Here is a 27,015-nt window from a genome sequence, read left to right as displayed (position 1 = left end):
AAAAAATGAAAACTCTCTTCTTCTTCTTCTTGGTCCCGAGATCTGCCATTCCCATAGAATATATATCTCTCTCTCTAAACACAGAACAGAAAGAAAAACAAAAATGGTGGGAGATCCGAACCACCTTGAGAGAATGGGCAGAGAACTCAAGTGCCCCATTTGGTACCTCTCTCTCTCTCTCTCTATATATATATATATATTATATATATATATATATGTACGTATACCTTCGATAAAATTGGAGATCTAGCGCAAAAGTTTTCTGGGCTTTTTTTTTTTGTGTCAGCCTTATTTGTCGCTCTGTTTTAGGTTTTCGAAAATTTTTCTTTGGGATTAATGAGGTGAATTCGTTTGATTTTGGTTTTGGCAGCTTGAGCCTTCTGAACTCCGCAGTTTCACTGAATTGCAACCATGTTTTCTGCAAGTAGGGCTCTTTCCTCCTGAATAGATTTCATGGATTTCTTCTTTTGATTCAAACTGTAGATAGAAAACTAAGATTAGCTATTTATTACGTTTTCAGTTCTTGTATTGTGAAATCGATGAAATCGGGTTCCAATTGCCCGGTCTGTAAAGTTCCGTATCGTCGTAGAGGTATGCTTTTCTACTGAGACATGAATTCTTAATCATCATGCTATGGATATTTTCATGGATTTCATTATAAAAATAAAGCAGTTTATTTTTAGCTGTAAAGGGAAAAAAACCACATATCTAGCAGTGCATTTCCAAAGAATTGGAGATGATGGTGATAAAAATGAAAAGAAAAGGGGAAGCAAAATTAATGATATGTTGAGGTTGAACTGTTGCAATGGAATTTGGTTATGGACTGTATTTTTTAATGCAACAAGAATTGAGGATTGAAAATTGTGTTTCAGATTGACACACACTAATGTTTTAATCTAACAAAGACTTATGAGCAATACTTCCTTCTCTCTCTCTCTTTCTTTCCATTCATCTCATCCGCATAATACTTCCCGCAATAGTTTGTATGCTACTTCACTCTTTTGCAATGCAAATAATGTGCACAACAATATATTGAGGGCAATTACAGCTTAAAATTCAAAATTTTCAGTATTAGGGTAGTTCCGAAGAACTGATAAGCAGTGATTTTAGAGTTGCTTTATAACTGGTTGACTTTGTTTTCTAATTATGTTTGGTGCCTACAAATTTTTGCGGCAGAAGTTCGCCCTGCTCCTCACATGGATAACTTGGTTGGCATCTACAAGAGTATGGAGATTTCTTCAGGAGTGAATATATTTGTAACTCAGAATGCACCCCCAACTAAATTATCAGGTATCTAGCTATACATGGATTTGGCATGCGGATATGCAAAAAAACATGAAGGAACGGTGGTTATTTAGGGTAATCTCAGAAATTATTAGGGCTTGAAGCCTTGAACTTCTACCTCAGTGCAAAAAAACTCTTTAATTCATTTTTTGTAAAGTTTCCATCACCACAAGAACCATTTGTTTTGTCTATCATATTACAATCTTAACTTTGCTTCTTACATTATGCATTCTTAATTGCATGCTCCAAGTTATTCTATTTGTTTCTTCATTGCATGAATTTTTAAAACACCGTCCTCTACACTTCATTGTAGAACGACTTATAAGATTGCAAGGGATGCTTATTTTGAGAAGGTATTTTCCATATGTTAATACTAGTAATGACATCTCTTTACTGTACAAGGGTACAAGTCTAACAAACTCACGCCAGAGCTACTTTTTTGTATCTGACATTTTTTCTTAAACTCATGTTTAGCTGTATCCATTTTGTTGTTTTTTATTTTTAAATGCAGAAGCCATAGGTGGTTCTTATGCGTTTTCCTTTGCCTTATAACAGACGGAAAAGAGCATGTGGAAGGTTGCAACATTAATGACAGACGAGATTCTGGTCAAATTTTTGTTGAGAAGCAGGATTCCTTCAGAGAACTAGGGTCAAGAGAAAAATGTAACTCCAATCTGAAAAGTTCGTCTTCTTTTCAAGAAAAACCTTCATTTCCAGCCAAGAAGAGGGTTCAGGTACCACATTCACAGTCTGAAGGTGACTTGGGTGCAACTGTTGATAAGTTATCTGAAAAGAGCATAAAAATTCTAAAGAAGCATCCTCTTACTGATGAGAAGGGAGGACCAAGACTTTTGCCTTTCTTTTGGTTGAGAGATGAAGAAAACATGGAAAATTTAAGTCAGGAGACTGATACAAATGCATTCATTGACATGCCACTTCCAAATGCTCCTACTTTCAGTGATATCAAGGACTCGGATGATGAAAATACACCTAGATTGACCCCAGAAGTGAGTATAAAGTACTTTGTTAGTGTCAAAGAATCATAGATGCTGTTGTTTATTTGACTTGGAAGGTAATCGTCATACTTGTTACGTGTACAAAGAAAAGTCATCTGCTTGTTTTAAATTTTGTTACTAAAATTTTCTTAAATTTTGTTTTAAATTTTAAAAGAGAAATGAAACAGATTTTATGAAGGTTTTCACAGCTTTAAATATCTCACTTTATATTCCTGCAATACAATCTCAGCCAGCCAGGTTTTTCATTTGGTCATATTTTTGAAGTTAGGATCTTATGATAGCTGTGAGTAATGTGAAGTAAGAAATTTATTGCAGTAATTTTAGATAGTACGATTATCTTTGTCTTATCATTTTGCTTATCTCATGCAGGGAAAGGAGCTTGGTAAATCCTCCAGTGGTGCTGATATGTTTGATAGTGAAATGTTTGAATGGACACAAAGAGCTTGCTCCCCTGAACTCTGTTCAAGTCCCTTTAAGATGCAGGTATAAATTACGACTTGTTTTTTTAATCTCCAATTTAAATTGTCTTGTACTCTCGTTTAGTTTCCATTAGTGTGAAGTCATCAAATTTTGAGTCAAATCAAAATGCAGGTCTCTGATACTGATGAATTTGATGTAGCTGAAGGCAAAGCAGTGCCTGAGGGAAATGTTATATCTATGAATATTAGACAAGATGATAGATATACCGTTGAGTTGCCTGACATTTCTCCTCGTGGAGCCATCAATGCTAATGATCAAACAGGTGTTAAGAAATCTAAGAAAAGAGGTCGGGAGGCAAAGGTTGGAATCACATGTCCTTTGAAAAGTGCTAATCCAGTCCCTGGAACCAATGTAGACTCAAATGAGAAATCTCAAGACATGTTTAAGACTCGCAAAAGAAGTAAGAAAGTTCATGCTCCCTGTGGCAGAGCTGAAGCTTCAGATGAGGGTAACAAAGATATGACAATTGAGTTGCCTGCTTCCTTTGGAAAAAAGAAAAGATGCAATGAAGACTTGGCCTTGAAGAAGGATGGAAAAAACTGCAATGAGATTCATGTCCAGAACCAGACACAGCACGCAGTGAGCACAAAAGAGCAAAGGTCAGATACTATGCAAAATGATTCTGAAGAAGTATCTAAAAGGAAAAACTCAACCCAAAAGGACACTATAGCTCAGTTATCTGCTTTATTTGTCCCTCTGGTTAATACGGACAAAGCTTCTGATACTAGGGCAAAACCCAGCAGGCCTTCCAGAAAATCCAAGTCTACTAATGTTCGATTGAGGAGTAGAGGAAAATCCAAAATTTCTTGCAGTGTCAACTCAAAGGATGAAATAGGTGGTGACATTCAAGCTGGTCCTGTTAACGATATTCATGCAAAGGAAGTTCAAACCACTAGACATATTCAAAGCAATCTGGACGTTGGAAGCTTGGATGATCCACCAATAGTGAAGAAACTACCCTCCCTGACTAATAATATGGTATTGCAGAGATGTGGGAACACCCCTAGTAAAATTCAGTGTGCTTTTTGTCTTTCATCAGAAGACACTGAGGTATTAGTTCTGTTGATGCCGTTTTCTTTGTCATGTGATATCCACTCCCTTATGTATATACTAATGTATTTGAATCTGCGCTCAAATTGTGAAAACAAAATTACAGGCTTCTGGAGAAATGGTTCACTATTACAAGGGCAAACCCGTTGCTGCAGACTATAATGGGCAATCGAAGGTTATTCATTCACACAAGAATTGCACTGAATGGTAAGCATACCTTTGTTGAGAAAAAAATATATTTTCTTATCATATTGGTGTGTTTGACATGCTTTCTAACTTTGATATGTGAGTATGTTAAGTTCTCTCATTGAATTTGTCTGTTACTGCTAAAGAAGTCTGCAAGCATTTTGGGTGTTCATGATGGGATAATCCAATACAAGTGTCTTTTTGACAGGGAAGATTACTGCAAGTAATTTAGATGTGTACTAATGGGGTCTTGCAATTTTATAACGGGGTCATTATCTTTTGTGAATATGTAGTATTTTGAATTTGACATAAATAATAGGAGGGGTTGGTTTGGAAATCTAAGCTTTTCTTTGTGTCCAATGTTTGCAACTGTCTTTAGGCTAATTAAGTGCCAAAAATATGTGAAGGGCACCCAATGTGTACTTTGAAGAAGATGTTGCCATGAATCTTGAAGCTGAATTAGCTAGAAGTCGAAGAATCAAATGTAGTTGCTGTGGACTTAAAGGTGCTGCCCTTGGATGTTATGATAAGAGTTGCCGGAAGAGTTTTCATATTCCTTGTGCCAAGTTGACGCCTCAATGTAGATGGGATACAGTATGTGTTAGATGATCTATCCAAATTCCAAAGTTCATTGACTGTTTCACCCTTTTCTAGAGATTAATATTACTCTAATTTTGGTTTACTTAGGAAAACTTTCTCATGTTATGCCCCCTTCATTCCTCTTCGAAGCTTCCTAATGAATGTTCTGAATCCCAACCAAGAAAGAGAAAATGCAACTTAAAAAGGTGAATAGATCTCCTCGTCAAAGTTCTAATAACTTACTCAGCAGACTCAAAAATTCCTACTGAATTAATGTTCTCATTTGTGTCTATCTTATTTCTCCATTTCTAGGTCACCTTCTGTTCAAGAAAATAGTGTTGCTGTTAAGCATGATCTTGTAACCTCCCCTAATTGGAGTTCTCGTGGATCCTTTAGGAAATTAGTTCTCTGTTGTTCAGCTCTCACAAATTCAGAGCAGGTAAATACGCTGCTTGTAATTCTTCAGTTCCATCTCTTGGATGTGGAAAATGTGAGAAGCCTTTTTTTTTTTTTTTTTTTTTTTTGGCACTACAGGAAATAGTTTCTGAATTTGAGAGAATTTCTGGAGTTACAGTGTCCAAGAAGTGGGAATCAAATGTCACTCATGTTATTGCATCAACAGATGAAAGTGGAGCATGCAAAAGAACCCTCAAAGTTTTAATGGGGATCTTGGATGGGAAGTGGATATTAAGCATGAAATGTAACCCTGGATTTTCTTATTACAACGTTTTTCAATATCAAATTGGATTATATTTGAAAGAGAACAAAAGTCTGATATCTTGTATATATTTTGCGTTCATACACGTATTTATTGCAGCTCATTACCTTTAATTTCTCTCTCCCTTTTTTAATTAGGGATCAATGCTTGCATGGAAGCAACGAAACTAGTTGATGAGGAGTGTTTTGAAATTACTGTTGACACTCATGGAATCAGGGATGGCCCCCGACTAGGAAGACTCCGGGTCCAAAACAAGGTTGGTTCCGCGTGGTCTTTTACTATTTTAGTGAAACTTGAGAATATTAATTGTGTCCTTAAAGTTTCTTTTCTATTACTTGTTTCCCATTCCCTACATATTTTTGCCAATGAGGTTTCTAAAGCAGTCTAAAAGTCAGCATTTGCATTATTTCTAATATACTGAATATCGTCAAGTTGTATCAGTTTGACTTTGTTGATATTATTGGATAAGAATATACTTTTATAAGATGATGAGAACGTGAATTTGCACGAGCACATTCCTGTTGCTTGTGTTCTTTACCTATGATCTCTTTCATATGCAGCAATCAAAGCTATTTGATGGGTTTAAGTTCTACTTTATGGGAGAATTTTTACCTTCATACAAGGGCTATCTACAAGACCTCATTACTGCTGCTGGAGGAACTGTTCTGCATAGAAAGCCTGTTTCGGGTTATGGGAAAGGCTTGCCATCCGGTTCTACCACTACCGAGACTTTTGTTATTTACAGCCTTGAGCTATCTGATCAATCTGACCCCACCAAGAGGATTTTGATAGTCAACCGTAAGCGGTCTGATGCAGAGGCTCTAGCAAGTTCATCTGGTGCCAAAGTAGTAAGCAATTCATGGGTTTTGAACTCCATTGCTGCCAGCAAGTTACAAAGTCTTGCTGAATAACTATGCACGTTATATATACATAACTTTGTACACGATTCAGGGCATATTTTAAATCAGCTTTTGAAACTATTTCTCAGAGGTATAATCATGGTTAAATATCGTTCGTATGAAAATATGATATTTTAGAGATGCGCATTTTCCTTCTCTTTAATATGTAAATCGTTACATGAAAGCAACTATATAGCAAAACAGAAAGATGGGAACAAAACCAACCGAAAACAGCACATTAACTGAAACAGTACAACTACAGCCTACAGGCTATAAACTAGGGACAAACTAGCTCAAAGAAAAGAAAACAGCCCAAGGAAAATGATAAGCTCCAATCCAAACAATCAATTGAAAATGACATCAGAAAGAGAAATGCTAACGGAGCTTTGATTAATATCAACGGTGGAAATTGAATTATAGAGAGAGATATGGAGATATTCGAGAGATTTCTTGTTCTCTTTAAACTATTTTCTCTCAGAAGTTTCACATAATAATGCTCCTTTATTCTACCTTCATTTTATTTGTACTTATTATTTCTTAATCCACTCACTAATCTCAAGGCCTAACTAACTATTAACTACTTAATAAACATAACAAACCAACCTTAATCACAAATAACTAATCACTTATTATATTGATTACTAATTGTTAATATAATCCTATCATTACTCCCCTCCTTAAGACATCTTGTCCTCAAGGTGTTGATCAGGTAATTGCACTTGAATGATGCCATCTTCTTCCCATTTCAATGCACATGAACCTTGGAACGTCAAAGGTAGCAGTAACTTTCAAAGAACCCAACTCAATGCTAATTAACCCAAAAATAGAGAGCCTTGGAAAGGTAAACCCAACACTTAGCTCGCCGGAATATGCCCCAATCGCACCATAATCACGAAGCCCAGCCTTAATTGTGCGGAAATTAGCCCCAATTGCGTCAGAATCATGGCACCCAGTCCAAATCCGGCCGGAATTTCAGAACTCAGCCCAAATCTTGTTGGAACTCACGCTGAATATCCCTATTAAACTTATTATGCATGAATTAGGACCAACCAAGCCCAATGTGACTCTGCCCACACTAGAATCGCAAGACCCAGCCAAATTCGGGTCTAATTCTTTGACCCGATGAGCGCCAGATGGGCTTAGATCGAGCATGGCTTCCCACTCCAAATCGCGCAGCCAGACAAGCCCCTCTCTATGCCTTTCCACGTTTGTCGGCGCACCTTCCACCGGTTCTCCTCCGCGCGGCCTCTGGTCGTAGTTCAGCTCTAGCCCATCGCTAATTTGCACTCCACGGCTCCGCTCCCCACCGATCTGACCTCCAGGTCGTGAATCCAAAAGATTATGGTTGAATCGTAACTCCCGCCAACCCTGAGCACCACCCAGGCCAAATCCGGTGTCGATCAGCCCTCCCCGTTGTAGATCTGGGCTTCCCAAGCCCCAATCGACGTCGATCTGCTGGTCCCATTGCAGATTGGGTCAATTTTGGTCGAGATCGACCCCTCCGCTGCACGGGTTCTCCTCGTGTTCAGCCACCTTCCCCTTCGGCAGTCTGATCTGCCCTTCCTTGTGCGGTCCACACGATTCTGGCCAACATCTCCAAGTCTAAAAACCCTAGCCTTTTCTCTGGGAAGATCTGCCTCCTTCCCCAGCTTTCGATCATCATTCGCCCTCAGATTGATGCCGATTGACTCAGATCTGAGCGATATCGCACCAGACCGTGAAAAATTGCTTGGAGTGCCGTCAACCTCACGCGATTCCAGATATCTTTGCGTTTTCTCTAAGGTCGTTCGTCGGTTTTGACGTTCCAAATCTGGTTGTGACGAGCCAACGCCAGAAACATGAAGATCTGAAATCATTCCTACGTTCTGTGGCCAAACCTTCATATTCGTTTCTGAAAGCAATCTTTGTGTTGGTTTGAAGCGTTGAAGCAAATTCATCTTGAATTCACTCCAACAAACAAATGGTCGTCTTCTATCCTCCCACTGAAACCAATCTAGTGCCTCATCTTCCATGAATTCCTCTACAAACCAAATCTTTTCACGTTTTGAAAATTGATTTTTTTGTTGATATTCTTCCACTTTTACGATCCAAGAATCTGGATACTTTCCTGAGAACATTGGCATTTCTAATCGCTGCCAACATCCACACGTTCTAGCTATTTCTATACCCAAGAAAGTGCTATGATACCAATTTGATAAGCTCCAATCCAAACAATCAATTGAAAATGACAAATCGGAAAGAGAAATGCTAATAGCAGAGCTTTAATTAATATCAATGGTGGAAATTGAGTTATAGAAAGAGATATGAGGATATTCGAGAGATCCCTTGCTCTCTCTAAACTATCTTCTCTCAGAAGTTTCACAAACTGAATAATGCTCCCTTATTCTATCTCCGTTCTATTTATACTCATTATCTTTTAATCCACTCACAAATCCCAAGGCCTAACTAACTACTAACTACTTAACAAATATAACAAACCAATCCTAATTACAAACCACTAACCACTTATTATATTAATTACTAATTACTAACCTAATCTTATCAGAAAACTCTGAGAATTTTTGAAGATTCATCCTTGTGATAAAAAGTACGAAAGGAACAATGATAAGCTAAGCAACATTCACTCTTAACAAGGCATTATAATGTAGTTAAAAAGCGGCGTCACTTCATAGTCTTTATTTAAGCAACGTAAGTTGAATGATCCCACTATTGGGAGAATCGCTTCTTTGTTTTTATTAATTCCTTATGTGTGTATATATATGTGTATATAAGTACACACACATATTCCCCCTCTTCCGTAACAACAGCTATTTTGGACTAGAAGCTGAAGTGGCAAATTTTATCATGATTGTTTTATTTCCTGCCAAAAGGAGTCTAGTATCTAACGTGATGAAGGTAGCTTGTGTTTGCCAAAAGGCATGATTTCCAAAATTTGAATTTTCCTTCTAGTAATATTAATTTTTTCTTTCTTTGTTTTTTTCCTAATAAAGTAAAATTAAAGTTATGCAACCCATCCGGGCTAGCTGTAGCGTAGATATTTGACCCAAAAAAGATTTGTCATCAAGCTGTTAGAAAGAGAGAGCTATAGTTGTCCATGAGCCTTAGTGGGCAAGCCGGATTATAGCAGTCAGTTTTCCATCAGTTGATTAGAATTTTGTGGTAGGGTAATCAAAATAGCTTAACAGCAGGGCATAGTTTTGAACATAGGTCTTCGTAAGTTTTGATAAATTATCATATATATATATTTTTTATTAAAAAAACTGATAGGATTTTGATGTGATCTAATTGTGTAAAATTGTGTTCTACCGATTCGGTATTTTTCATGCCTTGCTACAGAATACTCTGTTAAACTTGTTTCTTGTAAGATTTTCTATGTAGACTTGCAAAAGTAACACCTTGCCTTCCTATCATTATCAGCTCCTACTTCCAAATAAAAGCATAGAAAGAAGAAGAAAATTTGGAATTATACAACATTGTAGGGCCAGGGTGGTTTATCTGTAGGCCTATGCAAGTCAAATTGCGCATGAACAACCAACGTGAAGGCTTCACTATTCCACTTCAACTTTTATGACACACATCACAACATGTTTCCCACTTCCGAATATTTCCAAAGATGCAAGAACAGAATGTGAGAATTATATATCTACACAAAAAGTGACCACCCCAAAGTGATACCCTTTTCTTCTCATGCGAGAACAGAAGCCTTACTGACTTTGGTCTCGCTTTTGCTCTTGGGAGACTCACTTTTCTTCTGCCTATGTTTGGATATATTCAAGTTGAAAGAATGAAACAAATGCTCCAAATCCGAAATCGCCTCATTGAAATTGACATTATCCATGCTTTCCTTCAATCTATTTATTCTGCCAAGGCCAGCTCGAAGTTCCACTTCCATTTCCTCCAATATTTTGTTGGCTTTCACGTTCTCCTCTTGTGAATCCTTGAGCTTTCTCTTCAACGACCGATACCCGTCAAGGGATTTCAGTAGTTGCTCCGAAAGAGCCTTGTTTCTCTCTTGGAGAGCTGAGTTTCCTACGCCGGTCTCTTTCTTCTCCTTGTGCTCTGCGGCACAAGCCTTCACCTTCCCCAACAACATGTCGTTTTGCACCCTGAGATCCCCTACGAGCTCCTCCAATCCATTCAATTCTTGGACTTTCCTAGAGAGCTCCGTTTCCCTAAGCTGGTGCACATTATCTCTAGGCTCTTTCTTGCTGCTAAGCTTGCGCTGAGCTGTCTTCGTAGCTTCTCATTCTCATCGGTTATCGGTTCATGCGCCTTTTTGTCTCTCGGAGCATTGGCCCTTAGATCTGTATTGCATCTCCTTAGCTCTGCTCTTCTACCAACTGTCTGAGATTCCTGAATCCGGGTCTTGATATTTTCAATTATGCTCATCATCCCAGCCACTCTCTGAGCCTTCCTTTCATCAACAACATCTCTTGTGCACGCCTCGTTGTGGTCTTGGATTATTTTCAATAGCAACTTAACATTTGTAGCAATTCCTAAACAAACAAACAAACAAACAACCAAGAATGTACAAATGCTAGAATGGCCAATAAGTATTTCTGTTATGCTTCTTTGGAGCCAAAAGTACAAGAAAGATTCATATCAAAATGACTAGTCAAAATGAAAGGAAAAGGAAAATGAGGGACAATTTATGATCAAATACCTTCAAGACTATGATCTCCGGGTCGTTCGATTTGATTCTTTTCAGGAGGTAATAACTCAGGAGATGAAAATGCTCGGAGCCCACTCATGTTTTCCGGGAAAATGGATTTTCAGGAGAGAAACAAGAAAAGTATGAAAAGATCTAGGATATCCTTGATCTAATAGATATCTAACAATGGTGGATCAATTTTTATTCTGAAACTTTTTTTTTTTTTTTTTTTTGGCTTTTTTACATAATCTATTAGTGAGTTAGAGATCTTTCTTTCTTTTCTCTAGTTATTGAGATTTTTTTATTGGCCATTCGCTCTTTCTGGAACAGATGGATGGTTGGTTGGTTCTTGGTTGTAATCAGGCGCAATTATTGGTGATGGTTTGACTTGTTGTATGGCTGTTTTCTGTTTTGACTTTCGTTCAACGAAGTGGCTATAGATGTCTATATATTACTAGTTAAAGCATGCGCGTTCCTGCCGGGTGATTCATTTAAAACAACAGGTATATAAATTATCTTAAAAAATAATAGTAAAAATAAAAATAAAACCGAAAAAAAGATCTAAAGTGAAAACATGAAAAAAAAGACAAAAAAAAAAAAACTTAAGAAAATAATTTATTCAAAATATTTTGAAACTGAAACTGAAATTTATTAAAATCAATTTATACAGAGACACACTAAGAATAAATTAATTTAATAGAGTAATAAAAATAAATATTTTAAATAACTGTAAAAGAGATGTATTTAAAATATATAAATATCAAAAGTTAAAAGATACACTGAAAAAGATACTGGAGAAAAAGAAAAAGGAAAAAAAAAACTTAAAAGCTAAAAAAAAAAAAAAAAGAGAGAGGGGGCAACGAAACGCCCCAAAAAACCGATTGGCAAGTATTTGCAAAGGATATCATATGTTTGGGTCATCTCATTTTCAAAAAAATAAAATAAAATAAAATTATTTTGATATCCTGTAGTACAGTTAAACATGTTACTCTGTGTTTTTTATAATATTAAAACGGTATCTCAACGTTTTTAAAAATGCCTTTTTGGTATCTTCAAGTCGATTTTGAGACATAAAATGACTTTAGTGTCCATCTATTTAATTTACCAAACAAATATATCTAGAAAAAAATCATGAACATTTTTATTTTGTTGCTTTCTTTTAAATATTTTGATGTTTTAAACTATATTTAATTTTAACAAAATAGTAATTTCTATTTAATTAATAAGAATGATAGTTTGTACATTATGTCTTAAAAATTAACTTCAAGATACTAAGAGCTTGTTCTTTTAGAGTTTAACTTGAGTATAATTCTTGAGTTGAATTTAAGTTATAACTTGTAACTTGAGTTTGTGTTTGGTTGTGTACATTTGAGTTATGGTTTGAGATAAGAATCTTTTTGAGTGAGTCAAAACTTGAATTTGTATTTAGATAGTATTTTAATAAAAACTCAATGCTGATGAAAAATTTTAATAGAGTATATGGGTCAGATTTTATTCGTCTTTTCGTTGTCAACGCATAGAAAAAAAATTATCTCAATCAGAATCAAACGAAAAAGTTATAGCATTTTTAAGAATAGAAAAAATATTGTTCATTAATTTGAGTTCGAGTTTATGAACTCGAGTTTAAGGGAAAACTTGAACTCGAGTTTTAGTCCTAAACTCGAGTTTGAACTCGAGTTTAAACTTAAAAGAACATGAACTCGAATAAAGTTGTAACTCGAGTTGCATTTTTTTGAGTTTTTCACTCAAAAAGAACAAGCTCTAAAAAACTGTTTTTAAAGATGTCGAGATATTGTTTTACTATTATAAAAAATACAGGGCACTAAAAATATATTTCACTATAAAAAGAGTACTACAATAATTTTAATAAAAAAAAAGTAAAAATAAATTATAACCTCCGAAAAACTGAAGTTTTTCATCCATATTTCTATTGCCGTGGTGCGTTGTAAATGTATGTTGGACTTTGTTGTGGAAAGATGTTTCACTCAATTTACCCACCCATCAAATGGGAGATGTTTAAGTGGATGTTTAGTTCATGTGTTTATAATTATAATTTAAAATTATTCTTATTTTATGTGTATTTTTTATAAGAGAAAATACTGTAAAAAATTGTGAATCATGATTTAGAATAAAAAATAAATACACAAAACAAACGTGATTTAGATACATTGGGGTCTTACATTCAAGGACAAAGGGACGAGACCAAATAACCTTAGCGATAATTACTCCACCCATGTAATAGTATAGTGTTTTTTTTTTTTTTTTTTTTTTTTTTTTTTTTTTTTTTTTTTTTTTTTTTTTTTTTTAAATTTATAGAAACCTACGTAATAATAGTTGACAACTATATATCATTTGCTTCCTTAGTATTTACGAAAGAAGCACTTATAAATGCTACAAAATAAAGTGTCAGTTTAGCATTGCTATGTTGTAAATAATTTTTACTCTTATTGAACTGTTTGGTTAAAAGTTATTGTAACTAGAAACATGTAGGTATTTAGAAAATTTTCTTTTCAAAACTGTTGTGAATGTTATAATGAGAAATTTAGATGTTTGATAAATTATGTATAAAATTGTTGTGGAGTTAACATGCATATTCATGCTTAGTTTCATTTCTATTTTTAAGGTCAACATTCATAATATTTTTACACCAAAATATTAAAAAAAATATATTTAATTTATGATTTAAAATTTTATAAAAAATTGTTAAATTATCATTTATTGTTGTTATATTTAAACATTTTGATAATTGTAAAAAAATATTTGAGTAAAATTTAACATAGTATATTTATAAGATATTTTAAGTTTCAAATAAAAAATTTTAAATAAATATTTTTTAATTTGGTATGCAAAAATAAAGTAGGTAAATAGATAATTAAATTTTATTATTAAGGTTCTTTTAGTAAATTTGAATAATAACAGAAGAAGTAGCTGTGTAAAAACAACCCATGACCTGCTTTTTAAATTCTGTTGTTTGACAATAATTTTTAAAAATTATTGGACAAAGTAATATTTACTAAGATCTCGTTCATTTTACCGATTCGAGTTTTTAGTTTTAGGTTTCTACATTAAAAAGTTATCAGATAATGTCACATCTAATTTTTTCTGCTACAGTAAAAAACTCTCAGAAAATGTTACATTTCAACTTAAATTAAAAACTCGAATCCACAAAGTAAACGAGGCCTAAATACCTAAATCTTCTGTAACTTCTTAAAAAAAATTAAGAGGAGTCTCTTAAAACAATGCGGAAAGGAGCCAATGTATTCAATTGATATTTACGGCTCCAAAAAGGTTTGGGTAGAGTAGTAAGTGATAAACTCGGTTTTGATCTTTAAATTTTGGTTTCGTTTCTAATTAAATGTTTTTAGGCTCTTTAGAGGAATGCCACAAACCGAAGACTTGAATTCACTTATTCTATCGAAAAAAAATGATTGTAGAGAATATTACGTCATGTTATTTTTTTTATATATTTTAAAATAGTAAATATATTCTTATGACATCAAGCGACATCCGCCGTGATAGAGGCGTTTGTAAAAATAATTTAATAGAAAAGCTTTATTCATAAAATGATAATTCAAAAATTTTTATTTGCAAAATGACTTTCTGATAAGAAAGAAAAACGAAAAAAAAAGAAATTTTTTTTGATTTCTTCACATTTCTCCTTTCCGACACACTTTCTAGTCCCACCAAATAGTCCTTTCCCATTTCTCAGCTCCCAAACAGAAAATCCCCAACAATACCATTAAACACATTGAAGCCGAAGAACCAGAAAGACTCAGAAAGTATTTCACTTTCTCCCTTTTTGCTACTTTTTTTTGGCCATTTCTTTCCATTTTCGAGCGACGCCATGAATGGCGATGGAGATGTGAAAATGGAGGAGAAAGAGGCTACGCAGAGAGTGGCGTACATGTGGGGATACCTTCCCGGAGCTTTGCAGCAGAGGACGCCTCTCCTCTCGCCGACAATCGTCCGCCTCCCGCCGCCGTTCTCGTGGATGGATGTTTGCGGCGGAGGCTGCGGATTCGCCATGACCATTTCTGGTGCTTCCTTCGATCTTTGCCTTTAATAAAATAAAAAAAATTAAAATTAAAAAGTCATTTTCTTAATTTTACTTTTTTACTCAGTTATTTTAGCCAAATTCTCGCCGTGATACTAATAAGTAATCGGTTGCTGTTGTGATACCATTTAATATTTGAGAATCGAAGGGATCACTTTGCCAAAATTAAAAAAAAAGGCCAAAATGTTACTTAATGAGTTAAAGGCCCGTTTAGTATATGAGTTTAAATTAAGATTCTTAATTATGATTTTTAAACATTTAAAATTTTTTATAAAAGAAATACTATATCAAATTAAAATTATGAATTTATACTATAACAAAACTCACATATCAAACACACACTATTTAAATTAAAGTGTTTTGAACCCTCAAATTAAACATCTGCCAAAGATTTTGGAATTGACAAAATTAGAATCACTGCTAGATATATTCTTTTAAAAAGCCATTTTTGCTTGTATTCCAAAAATCTTCAAACCATTTCTCCTTTTCTTTCCCGCCGCTAGAAACCCTAACGAAGAAATCAAATTTCAAATCCTTCATTTTTCTCCTGACAAAGCGTCCGACAATGGCCTCTTCCCACTTAATCGACGCTTCGCCGGCGAAGAAGTCCTCAAGGAGTGACGACGATTCGCAGTGGTCGTCGGAGGAGGAGGACGAGAGCGGCGGAGATTCGCCGAACGAACGGCGCAACTGGCTGGAACTGCCGAGGGAGGTGACGCAGCGATTCTGTCTTGGCTGATCACGGTGTATACCCTGGCATCGGCTCAGTTCGTGTGCAAGTCGTGGTTCGAAATCTGCAAGGATCCTCTCGTGTGGCGCAAAGTCGACATGCATAACCTCGGCGAACTGGATTCGAACTTGGACTTGGACAAGATGTGCCGCAACGCCGTCGCCCGTAGTCGTGGCCGAGTGGTTGATATCAACATTGAGTATTTCGGAAATGATGAACTCCTCAAGTACATCACTGATAGGTATTCAATTACTAGTTTTTTTTTATATGCTAATGTTGTCTGTTGATCTCGAATTTTTCCATTTGCTCCGTCGTAGTTTTTAACTTTATTTTTGTATTTCCCTGATAAATTTGAAAAGCTGTTGTCCCAATTTGTATTCAAATGTGTGTTCTAATTGCTTAGCAATAGAGAACTGCTGTCCGGCTCCGCACGGAGCCAGCTCTGCACATGGTGCCTTCTTATGGTCTATGGCTGAAACCAAATTCATTATTTTGCGTTTAAAACTGCTTTTGCTCTTGGTACAATTCACTCCAATACTTCTATCCAAACTATATCTAAGCTAAATTTTTATCTCGGATCTTGCTTTGTTGCCTCGTCCCCGCAATCGAGAATCATGATCAATGGAAAATGTCTATAGTATTAGGACAATCAAGATCAATCGCATTTCTTCACCATTTATTATACACGATAACCTCTAATTTAGTGTCTGGTAGAAATGCATTGTCTTTGGAGGGTAATAGAGGAATTTTATGAGCTTAGCTGTAATTTGATTTGTTTATTGACCCTTGTTTTTTGTTATTGAATTAACTAATCTTGTCTGAATGTTGGCTTTCATGCTCTTAGAAAATGCTTTGTGATGGCATGGTTTCAAAATGATGGGTCTGATGACAACTTGGCTAAGAACAGTTTCTCAAACACTTCTCTTTTCTTGATCAATTTTTGTCCTTTTTTCTTTAATATTTTTGGATATAGAGAGCAAGTCACTTAGATGTCCTTCTCTAAATCGTGAAACGTTTCTAGATTCCTACAGAATTCTGTAAGCACTTATATTTCCAAGCTTCAAAGCATATAAATATGTTTAAAACTTTAATCTCAAAATTCCAGCAATGAACAAGTCTATTCAAGAGATTCCAAAATATTTATTTAGTCTGTCTATGTTGTTGCTAACTTGGATTGTCTTGTTATTCCTAAAATTTATGCAACAGAGCAAAGCAGATCAAACGACTTCGACTTTCTTGCTGCTATTATGTTTCTGATGAGGCATTGATTGAAGCCCTTGCAAAACTGCCGTTATTGGTGGAGCTTGATCTTACACTCTGCTTGTTCACAACTGAACCTATCGAAGCTTCTGGGCGCACTTGCCCTCGATTAAAAACATTCAAATTGAACTGGCAAGCTTTTAGGTTCGACCACATAAATCCTGAAGAGGAGGTGGAGTTTAGTGACGAAGCGATTGCCATTGGGAAAAACATGCCCAGATTGCGCCACCTTCAGCTTATTGGAAATGCAATGATTGACATAGGCTTAAAAGCTATTCTCGATGGTTGTCCTCATCTCGAATCACTTGACCTGCGCCGATGTCTTAATATTTGCTTGAAAGGAAATGTGTGGAAAAGGTGTGTTGAGCAGGTTAAATATTTGTGGCTTCCTGATGATCCAACCAAAGACTATGGGTTTATTACTGGTCCTGAAGATGAGCGTCGCTCTAGTTCATCTGAGGATTGCTTCCGAAGAGGCTCTGGTCTTGGTTTCCCCTTTGATTTTGATGAGGATTATGATGATGATAATGACGACGGCGGTGATGATTATGACAATGATTACAATGACGATGACGACGACAATGATGATGGTGGTGATTGTTATAATTCTGGCTCGATCGCAGGATGGCTTGACACCCTTGTGGATGACGATTTTACCAGGCTTGACACCTTTGAGGATGACGATTTTACCAGGCCCGACTACTTCTAGTGAATTTGGGACCATTTTGAGTTGGAAACAAAGGGTCTATGGGTGGAGTGCATTTCGCTCCTTATTCGTCTTCATTCTAGCAAGTTATATTTTTGTAGGAATTTACTGCGGACCTTGGAAACTCGAATTGTTGTTTGCAATAGAAGTCTGTTTTGGGTTTTGCGGATGCTAGATGGCGACTGGCAAGTGGACTGGGGAATATACATATTATTCGTTTGGTAGATAGATCTAGAATCATGATTATGGATCCTGATTCAGAATACTTTAGTGATTCTGAGGGGATGTTTGGTTGAAGGATTCAAACCATGATTTGAATCATGGTTCATGGTTCGCTACAGTGTTTTCTCTCACAAAATATACACTGATTCTGAATCATGATTCAGACGTTTGGTTCATGGATTAGAATCATGTGATTAGAACTATTTTCGATTTACGTGTATTTTTTGTGAGAGAAAACACTGTAGCGAACCATGAACTATGATTCAAATCATAGTTTGAATCATTCAACCAAACATTTCCTGGATGATTCTGAATCATGATTTGAAATTTGATGTGATGTTTTAAACTAGAATCACTCATGATTTTAAAACCACATCTCTTATTGATTTAAGGTGATTCAAACCCCTGATTTTGAATTATGGTTTTAGAATAATGATTTGAACTTAAAATCATGAATTATAGTTCTGATTCCAGACTCATAATTAGAATCACCATGGTTTGAATTATCATACCAAACGAAAAAAAATAAAAAGAAAGACGAAATATATATATTGTTTTCAATGAAATACCCTTTCATGCGTTTGCTTTGCATTCAACACAAGCAAAATGTTCTGTTGTACCTTATGAAAAAAAAAAAAAAACAGAAAAACAAACAAAAGAAACATCATCTTGTAATCAAAACAACAAGGATATCAATTCTAATTTCAATTTTTTACTAACTTCTTGTCAAAATTATCATTCTTGTATCATCTTTTATTGTTTAATTGATGTGATGATTTTTCAAGCATCCTACTTTTTTCTAAGAACTTTTTAAGTATCTAATAATAAAAGAATGACAACTTAAGGGTTAGGATAAGAATTAGTACTATGTTCCTAGTATTATTCCATTCAACAAACTCTCTCAATATCTATCCTACTAAAAACCCGTTACACCTTTTATTGTTATCTCTTCTTGCTTCTCTATTTTTCTCAACGGTAACACCCTTTCTCCATGGTTCTGTAACCACATAAAATCCTAGATAAAAGACATTCATAAACTCTCATGGGACCACAACATAACCTTAACCGAAACCCAAACTCACAAAATAATAACTTAGCCCAGTAAATCAATTTGAGTCACATATCCTATAATCTCTACCTTGATTCAATTTTTCTCAACTCACATATACGGGTATTGAATCTTGATTTCTATTATAACATATCTCTATACGAATAAACATATGTCAAGTTCAAGCTCCCAGCAAACTTGGCGTAAGAAACGAACTTATTGAATGTTTTGTCTTCAAAATCATAAATCATCATTTTGAATTTTACCATTTTCAGTTGTCATTAACATCTTGTTGCACTATTTTACTTTTGTAAGTTTTTCCTTAGTGTGGCTCCACCTTCATAGATCCACTTACAATTAGTGTTCCTATCCGCATTTTTTTTCATCCTTCATGGCAACCAAAAGAGTCTATTGACTTGTATAAAACTGCCCTTTACATAATACTCACAACCCAAAATATCTAAAACCCCAAAGAAATTAATTTTCTCATTGATTAAGTAACACACCTAACATTTGCCAATATCCTCACAATAACGTTATTTTTTTCCTTACAATACTATTATGATGGTTTTATTTGTTTCTGTTCGAATACAAGTTTCTTTCTTTTTTTTTTTATTAAAAAACCACCCCTTATATTGAGACACATAAAACAAGAACATATTCAAAATTCATAAAAAAAGGGCTACACTACCAAACTTAATCTCCTCTTTTTTCATATAGTTTTAATGAAAATTCTAACAAAAGAGTATAAGTGAGACTAAATTATAATTCAAAAGATAAAATGGAAGTTTTCAAAATTTAAAATCTAAAAAGTTTAGAGGGCACAAATGAGTTTCACCCTAAATTTTAACATTAATAGTCAGGTTGGTAATCCTATTAGTCCTTGAATTATGTGCACTATCTCACTTTGATTCATGAACTTTTAATTTTGACAAATTACTCTATAAACTTTTGATTTTTGACCCTTTTAGTTCCTGCACACTAAAATTAGCAAATGGCTTTTAAAATTTCTTAGAGATAATTACGTCTCAGACATATAATAATTACACGGCTGGCTCAAAAGTTTTAGGGCCTTACGCGAAGTTTCTAAAAGGACATCTTCAAATCAATTTTTTAAATGAAATATTTTACCTAAAATGAAAAAAAAAGAAAAATCTCTTTTATCATTCAATATAACAAAATATCTCAGTATTAAGACCAAAAGAAAGTAATAATCAAAATAAGATTATAACAAAGCTCAATGTAGAGTTGTCAAATGGGCCGGGGACGGCCCGGCCCAGCCCATAATAGTGCCGGATTCGGCACGGCCCGGTATGGTACTGTTACGGGCCGTGCCGGCCCGACACGTTTGATGGGCTAGGGCTGGGCCTCGGCTTCTTAGCCCGGCCCTAGCCTATGAAGGTCCGCAGCCCGGCCCTAGCCTGTGAAGGTCTATGGCCCTGCCCAAGCTCAGTTCGGCCCAAGCCCGGATTCGACCCTTGTTCGGCCCGGCCCAGGCCCGTAAAACGGCCCGCAACCCGTTCAGATTGTGATCGTTGGGCCCTTCGCGGGCCCAACGGTCATAATCCAAAAACTCCCAAAAAAATCCCCTATAAATACCCCTTAATTTCACCCTAAATCCCACACAACAATTTACTATCAACTTCTCATCTCAGTCTCATTCTATCTCTCATCTTGTCTCTTTGATTTTGATTCTAAGCTTTTTTCTCGCGATCACTCATTTTCTTGCTCTTTCATTTACAAAGTTTAAGTTCAATCAATTTCCAGAAAATGGTCGCATCAAACTTACTTGATTTCACTGCTCTTCCTGAGCTTGGTGATGATCCATTTTTTGAGGATGAAATGATGGCCTCCCAACCCCACTCCCACTGAACCAGAAAATGCTCCAGTAGATAATGCTTCAGTGCACACCGAGAAAGTTGGAGAATGCACCAGGAGAAAAAGACCGCGAACTTCTCCTGCATGGCAGCATTTCACAGAGGAGTCCCGACCAAATCCAAAAACAAGTGAAATAGGAATTCGTGCGGTATGTAAGTATTGTAAAAAATACTTTTCTAATAAAAAGGGTGAGGGTATTGGTTATCTAGATAGACATTGAAAAGTATGTCTACCGTTACACTAAGGTGGGAGTGTGGACTCCCGCCAACAAACACTATCACTCACATCTTTTTTCTTTTGCTAAGGTTTTGTCCCGATCTCCCCACGGGTTTTACTTGGCAAGGTTTTTAACGAGACAGTCATTTATGTGTACTTATTCGTATTATCTCAATTCAATAAAATCACATCTTTTGGGGGCATATGATATATTTTCTTTTTTTAAATTAAATTTTAAAAAAAATTACAAGGGCCAGGGCCGGCCCGTGAAGGGGCCTAGGCCCAAGTCCGGCTCTGGCCCTTATGGACTAAGGCCGCGGGCCTGGACCAGGCCTGAATTTTTTTTCCTCAGGTCCGACTCTGGTCTTTATGGACTAAGGCCGCGGGCCTGAGTTTTTTTTCCTCAGGTCCGGCCCAGGCACGGCCTTACACTGTGCAGGGTCGTGCCAGGCCCAGCCCAGGCCCTGGGGTTGAACGTACCGTGCCGGCCCAACATGGCACGTTTAACATCTCTAGCTCAATGTAATAATGTTATTAAAAACACAATGTTTTAATCCATTATCCATTACCCCATTACACAATTTCTCCCTCTTATTCTCCATGATTTTTTCTACCATTACTTCCTCACCACCTAATTCATTTAACTATTTTTGTTCATTTGTTTTCTCACTTGACTTCATTTCAGTTCGCTTAGAAATTTATCTAGAGCTCCACTCTGAGGTAGAATCAAACTTTCCATTCTTCTCTCTCTTTTCTCTCTCTCTTTTTTTTTTTGAGTTTTTCATACCCCAATGCATATTTCGTATTAGACATGATTATTTTAAACTTAGGTATGCATGAAAACCAAATCAACACAACACAACAAAATAAAAATAAAATCGCTAATGGAAAATTTTAAAAAAGCAACACTTAGCAAGTAAACAAGAAATGAGTAAGAAAGATATAATATGGAGATTTTATTGAGAAGTTAGAATTGCAGCCTTGTGAAGATTTTAGAAAGAGAATTTTTGCTTTGAGATTGAAGAGATACTATGTGAAGAAGAATAACTTGCTAGATTTAAAATGATCTAAACATGATCTAAACAAGATCAAAAACACTAATCTAGCTTAAAATCTGAAAATGCCATAAAAAATTCTTATTTAGAATTTAGGCATACCTCTATTCTAGTGGGCAGCGGAATTACGTCATCCACGGTCGCCGGAATCTGCCAATGGGCCGGCCGGAGTGGGTGGAGGAGCTGCAAAAGGAAGAAGAAGGGGAAGATGAGCATGAACTCCTCCCTGTCTCTCCCTATTTGTGTTCATTTCGGCCACAAGCCTAAAGCCCCCCACACACACCCCACCAAAAACAAAAGGTGGCTGCCTATATAAACCAAATAGGGGCCTTTTCCAATATTCACACAGAGAGGGTATTTGGCCCAATGGGTTGACCAAATATTATGAGATAGAGGGAGTTCAAAGGCCTCAAGCGAGTTAATAAAATAAGTGTCCATTCCATAATGGACCAATATTTAACATACATGCATGTGTTAATTCACATTAACACAATTGTCCATAAGATGCTTTAATTAATTACATAGTGAATTATTATGATTATGAAAGTCCACATAAAAATATTCCAACAATCTTCCACTTGGATGACATAATCATACAACGAACATTCACTCATCACAGCATAAGCATCAACTAAGAATCTCACATAATAAACACAAGCCTAAAACAATCATGCATAATAATGTATCGATGGGATACAATCATTATACATAATCAGGCGCTAGAGATTCATCAAAGCATGACGACAACTTTAATATATGGATAAAAAACAATGATAGAGACTAACAACCAAATGTCTCTTTTCAACTTGTCACTTTGTCAACTAAAAAATGTGTCAACACAACATCACATATAAAGTGACAGATCCATGAATACGCATATATTATTTGAGGCATAAGCAATCCTTATCAATAACAACATGTCACACACAAATGGCAGTAAACTCCCACTAACTCAATACAACTACAGGTTCCTTGCAGTTCTGAGTGAGATGCGTGTTCTTAAAACACCTAATAGGTAAGCCTTTAGTGGAACTGCCAACATGTTGTTTATAGGCGTGTTTTCAATAACAATGAGGCCTTTTATAATTTCTCTTCACAAAATAAAATACACTATCATTATGCTTGAGAGGACAATGCTCATGGTGTTCTAAGAGAAATTTATTATTATGGAACTTTCACAACACAGTTTCAGCCGGTCCAGAAATGGAGTGAACTACTCCTAATGCTGAAACAAGGTTCCACAATTACATCACACAAATAGCCTCACGATACGTCACATACTCCGTATCACAGTCAAGGACGCTGCACTTTTCAACAAAGTAGCTCATCCTTTTATCATTTAAGCAGCCTAACTAATCTGCATCACAAGATCCAACTGCAACAAAAGTATTAGTTTGTCGATACACAACTATCTGGTACTTCATTCTCAATTAATTTAGTAATAATAACAACAATCACTCATGTACCGAATCTGCACATCAATGACAAACACAATAATAAGACGTGTGCATATTTGAGCATACATCAGGCTGCTAAACACATAAGCATATGGGACAATTTCATATGATCTCTCTTACTTCACCATAAGGACATTACACCTTTGAGAGTTTGTCACTTTAACAAACAATGCTTACTAGGAGAACAAGAATGCATACTGAATCTGCTCAAAATAAGAACAATATAGGTTTTCTAAGACGACCACAAAATGCACTTATCCTTGTCACGGAGAATCTACATGCCTAGAACATAAGAGGCTTTTTTAAGATTCTCAAACCAAAGTGACTAGGCAACATGCTATTCGTCTTAACCAGTAGGTCAGAATCATTAGGTACGAGCAAGTTATCACCGACATAAAAACATAAATATGCAACTGCTCCCACCGACCTTACACATATGCATTTATCAACAACGTTCTCCATAAAGCTAATTTTAGTGACTGTTTCTCATCCTAAAATTGAGACACTACTGCCTAGGTGTTATCCATACACTCCCAGTCATCATTAGAGTTTCTCAACACATTAGTGGAGCTAGGAAACACATCCAATCTCAAGGCTATGTCAGTTCTAACACCACGAATTCATAAAGAGAGATCCACACCATTAACGATAACTTGTCCCATTTAGCGTCAAAATAGCAGAGATACAAGGATTGCTCAAGGCTAAAGAAAACAATAAGGGCAACGAACAATAGACATGTAAAATAAGATCATGAAATTTGCCCTTTACTTAGCCTTCCTAATGATCCAAGCCAATATGATCATTGTGTGCTAGAGTCCGTTGAGCAACAATAGAACTCTTTCGCAGGTAAGGACAATTAATCAAACATCACAACCAAATGCATCAATCCACCACCGATAGGGTAGTAAAGATTATACGGTTCATGACATCCAACAAACTTCCTTCACCGGTCTAAGCATCCTACCAAACAATTAATTATCGATAGGATAATTTAATTGCCCGTATGGATCTTAGCAATATGGTAAATACATACCTTTATCCTTAACACTCCAATATATTATTTGACCATAATATGAGTTTAGTGATCATGCAAGTCCATATGTACTCATTCACAATATTCTCCCACTTGGACTGCATAATAAAAAACATGATACTCATATAACCAAAAAAGTTAAATAATAATACGTAACCAAAATACATGGATAAAGACAACAAGCTTAAGCTCCAACAAGACTCAAGCGTCCTACCAAGTAATAAAACTATCGATAGGATAATTCTATTACCCGTATGGACTTTCGGAACATAATCAACAAATTAAGTTTATCCATATAATCCCACAATTTATTATTTGATACTAGTATGTGAGTTAGTGATTATGCTAATCCACAAAAAAATATTTCTAATTTTCTCCCACTTGGATAGCATAATCAAAACACATGATATAGCAAAAATAACTAAATTATGGATAAACTTATAGCTTAAGCTTTATAATAGCACATGAGCTTCTAATTAAAATTTTCATTCTCACTTTAGCACAAAAGAGACCATGTATGCCTATGTAAATAATTAGGCATTAAAATGTTGAATACAAAATGGGCATTTCAAAATTTGAACAAACATCCACATTATATGTCTAAATTTTATTAATCAAAATATCATATTATGTGGGAGAACAAATAAAATATGACCATATAATATGGAATAACAAACATGCTCCAAAATTTTCGGTCTCTAAATAGTGAGAATTAAAACTACCCCGAAAATATATGAAAATTATTAAAATAAATAAATATTTAAATAAAAATATTTTCTAGTAGCTCATGTGCATCCATGAAAGGAGTGTGTATCATAATCCTTTTTCAAAAGGAAATATTAAATTTTGTGGGAGAGCTCCGTAACATAATAACCGAGATAATTTGATACGTTTAGACTCACGAGAGGCGAGTACATAAACATTCACTATTGTCGAATTCTCACAATTACATATATGCTATATAATAACAACAACATAATATAAATTTTATGGCATCAATCATCAAATAAATTGTATACGAAATGTCTAGAAAAAATTTGTTTGAAAAATTGTGAATTAGCCACCCATAAATATATAAAATTAATAATATAAAATATTAAAAAAAATATGATTTTATGGTGGCCCAAACCCAAAATAAATCATTTGAATGGGTAGGAAATGAAAAACGGAGCACAACGGTGAAAACAACGCTGAAAACAGAGTTAAAATCACAAAATAGGGAAGAATTTGGCCAAAAATGGGCCCCACGCGCGCCACGTGGGCATTGACGCGCGCCTGACTAGACACGTGCGCTAACACACGCGCTGCACTGACGCTGGGTCCCACATGCGCCACGTGGGTGCTGACGCGCACCTGACACGCTGACGCGGTTTTTTTTTTCTCTGTTCGTCTTCAACCTTGAGACGGGTCAAAAGACCCGTTTTAAATCCGGTTCCAACCCGAAAATTGAAATTGCCATAACTTCCTATCTATAACTCTGATTTTGATGATTCTAAAGGGGTTTTTCTCTAAATTTTGTGCTCTTTCATATTCTGGGGTTAATTTTTCTCAACAAGGCCTAAAAATCAGACGGCTAAAAACCTATAACCGGCCATTTTTAAAGCTTCAAAATGCAGTGAATCCGGCCAAATCGACCCACGAAACTCAAGAAAATCATCACCCATAAGCCATACTCGAAGTGGATAACCTCAAAACAATGTTTCCTTGAGCCAAAATACGGATTCAAATTTTAGATTTTTCTTCCACTGAAAATGGAAAAAATCCAAAAATACATAGCTCTAAACCCAAATAAATTGGCTCTGATACCAATTGCTAGATTTAAAATGATCTAAGCATGATCTAAACAAGATCAAAAACACTAATCTAGCTTAAAATCCAAAAATGCCATAAAAAATTCTTATTTGGGATTTAGGCATACCTCTATTCCGGTGGGCAGTGGAATTAGGTCATCCACGGTCGCCGGAATCCGCCAATGGGCCGGCCGGAGTGGGTGGAGGAGCTGCAAAAGGAAGAAGAAGGGGAAGAGGAGCATGAACTCCTCCCTGTCTCTCCCTCTCTATGTTCATTCGGCCACAGGCCTAAAGCCCCCCACACACACCCCACGAGCACACCCCACCAAAAACAAAAGGTGGCTGCCTATATAAACCAAATAGGGGTCCTTTCCAATATTCACATAGAGAGGGCATTTGGCCTAATGAGTTGATCAAATATTATCAGATAGAGAGAGTTTAAATACTTCAAGCGAGTTAATAAAATAAGTGTCTATCCCATAATGAATCGATATTTAACATACATACATATGTTAATTCACATTAACACAATTATTTATAAGATACTTTAATTAATTACATAATAAATTATTATGATTATGGAAGTCCACATAAAAATATTCTAACATAACTTTCTTTATTTTTTGGTAGATAAATATATCGTGAACGGGGAGCGATGATTGAGTTTTTTTTTTTTGTTTTTTTTAATATCTATTTTATTATT

The 27,015-nt window shown here is 35.6% G+C and overlaps 3 protein-coding genes across 3 annotated transcripts; 2 read left to right on the top strand and 1 right to left on the bottom strand.

The window, feature by feature from the left end:
• Positions 1 to 98: 98 nt before the first annotated feature.
• Positions 99 to 6,261, top strand: LOC21402696 (protein BREAST CANCER SUSCEPTIBILITY 1 homolog). The gene is made up of 14 exons (XM_010094398.2): positions 99 to 162; positions 371 to 424; positions 521 to 591; positions 1,177 to 1,290; positions 1,840 to 2,291; positions 2,670 to 2,783; positions 2,892 to 3,830; positions 3,937 to 4,037; positions 4,424 to 4,610; positions 4,704 to 4,801; positions 4,908 to 5,034; positions 5,130 to 5,295; positions 5,451 to 5,569; positions 5,874 to 6,261. Exons 1-14 carry the CDS (start codon positions 104 to 106, stop codon positions 6,222 to 6,224), a joined length of 2,952 nt encoding a protein of 983 aa, XP_010092700.1. The 5' UTR covers positions 99 to 103; the 3' UTR covers positions 6,225 to 6,261.
• A 3,326-nt stretch (positions 6,262 to 9,587) lies between these two features.
• LOC21402694 lies at positions 9,588 to 11,099 on the bottom strand. Its single transcript, XM_010094396.2, is given in 3 exon segments — positions 9,588 to 10,379; positions 10,382 to 10,708; positions 10,876 to 11,099. Coding segments are annotated over 3 exon segments (897 nt in total). The 5' UTR covers positions 10,964 to 11,099; the 3' UTR covers positions 9,588 to 9,897.
• Positions 11,100 to 15,482: 4,383 nt separating this feature from the next.
• Positions 15,483 to 17,616, top strand: LOC21402692 (F-box protein SKIP19). The gene is made up of 3 exons (XM_010094394.2): positions 15,483 to 15,629; positions 15,686 to 15,888; positions 16,854 to 17,616. Exons 1-3 carry the CDS (start codon positions 15,483 to 15,485, stop codon positions 17,614 to 17,616), a joined length of 1,113 nt encoding a protein of 370 aa, XP_010092696.2.
• The last annotated feature ends 9,399 nt before the right edge of the window (positions 17,617 to 27,015 follow it).

Source organism: Morus notabilis, unplaced genomic scaffold (genome assembly GCF_000414095.1).
Source record: "Morus notabilis unplaced genomic scaffold, ASM41409v2 Scaffold114, whole genome shotgun sequence".
Classification (NCBI taxonomy): domain Eukaryota; kingdom Viridiplantae; phylum Streptophyta; class Magnoliopsida; order Rosales; family Moraceae; genus Morus; species Morus notabilis.
This window is presented reverse-complemented; position numbering and strand designations above follow the sequence as displayed.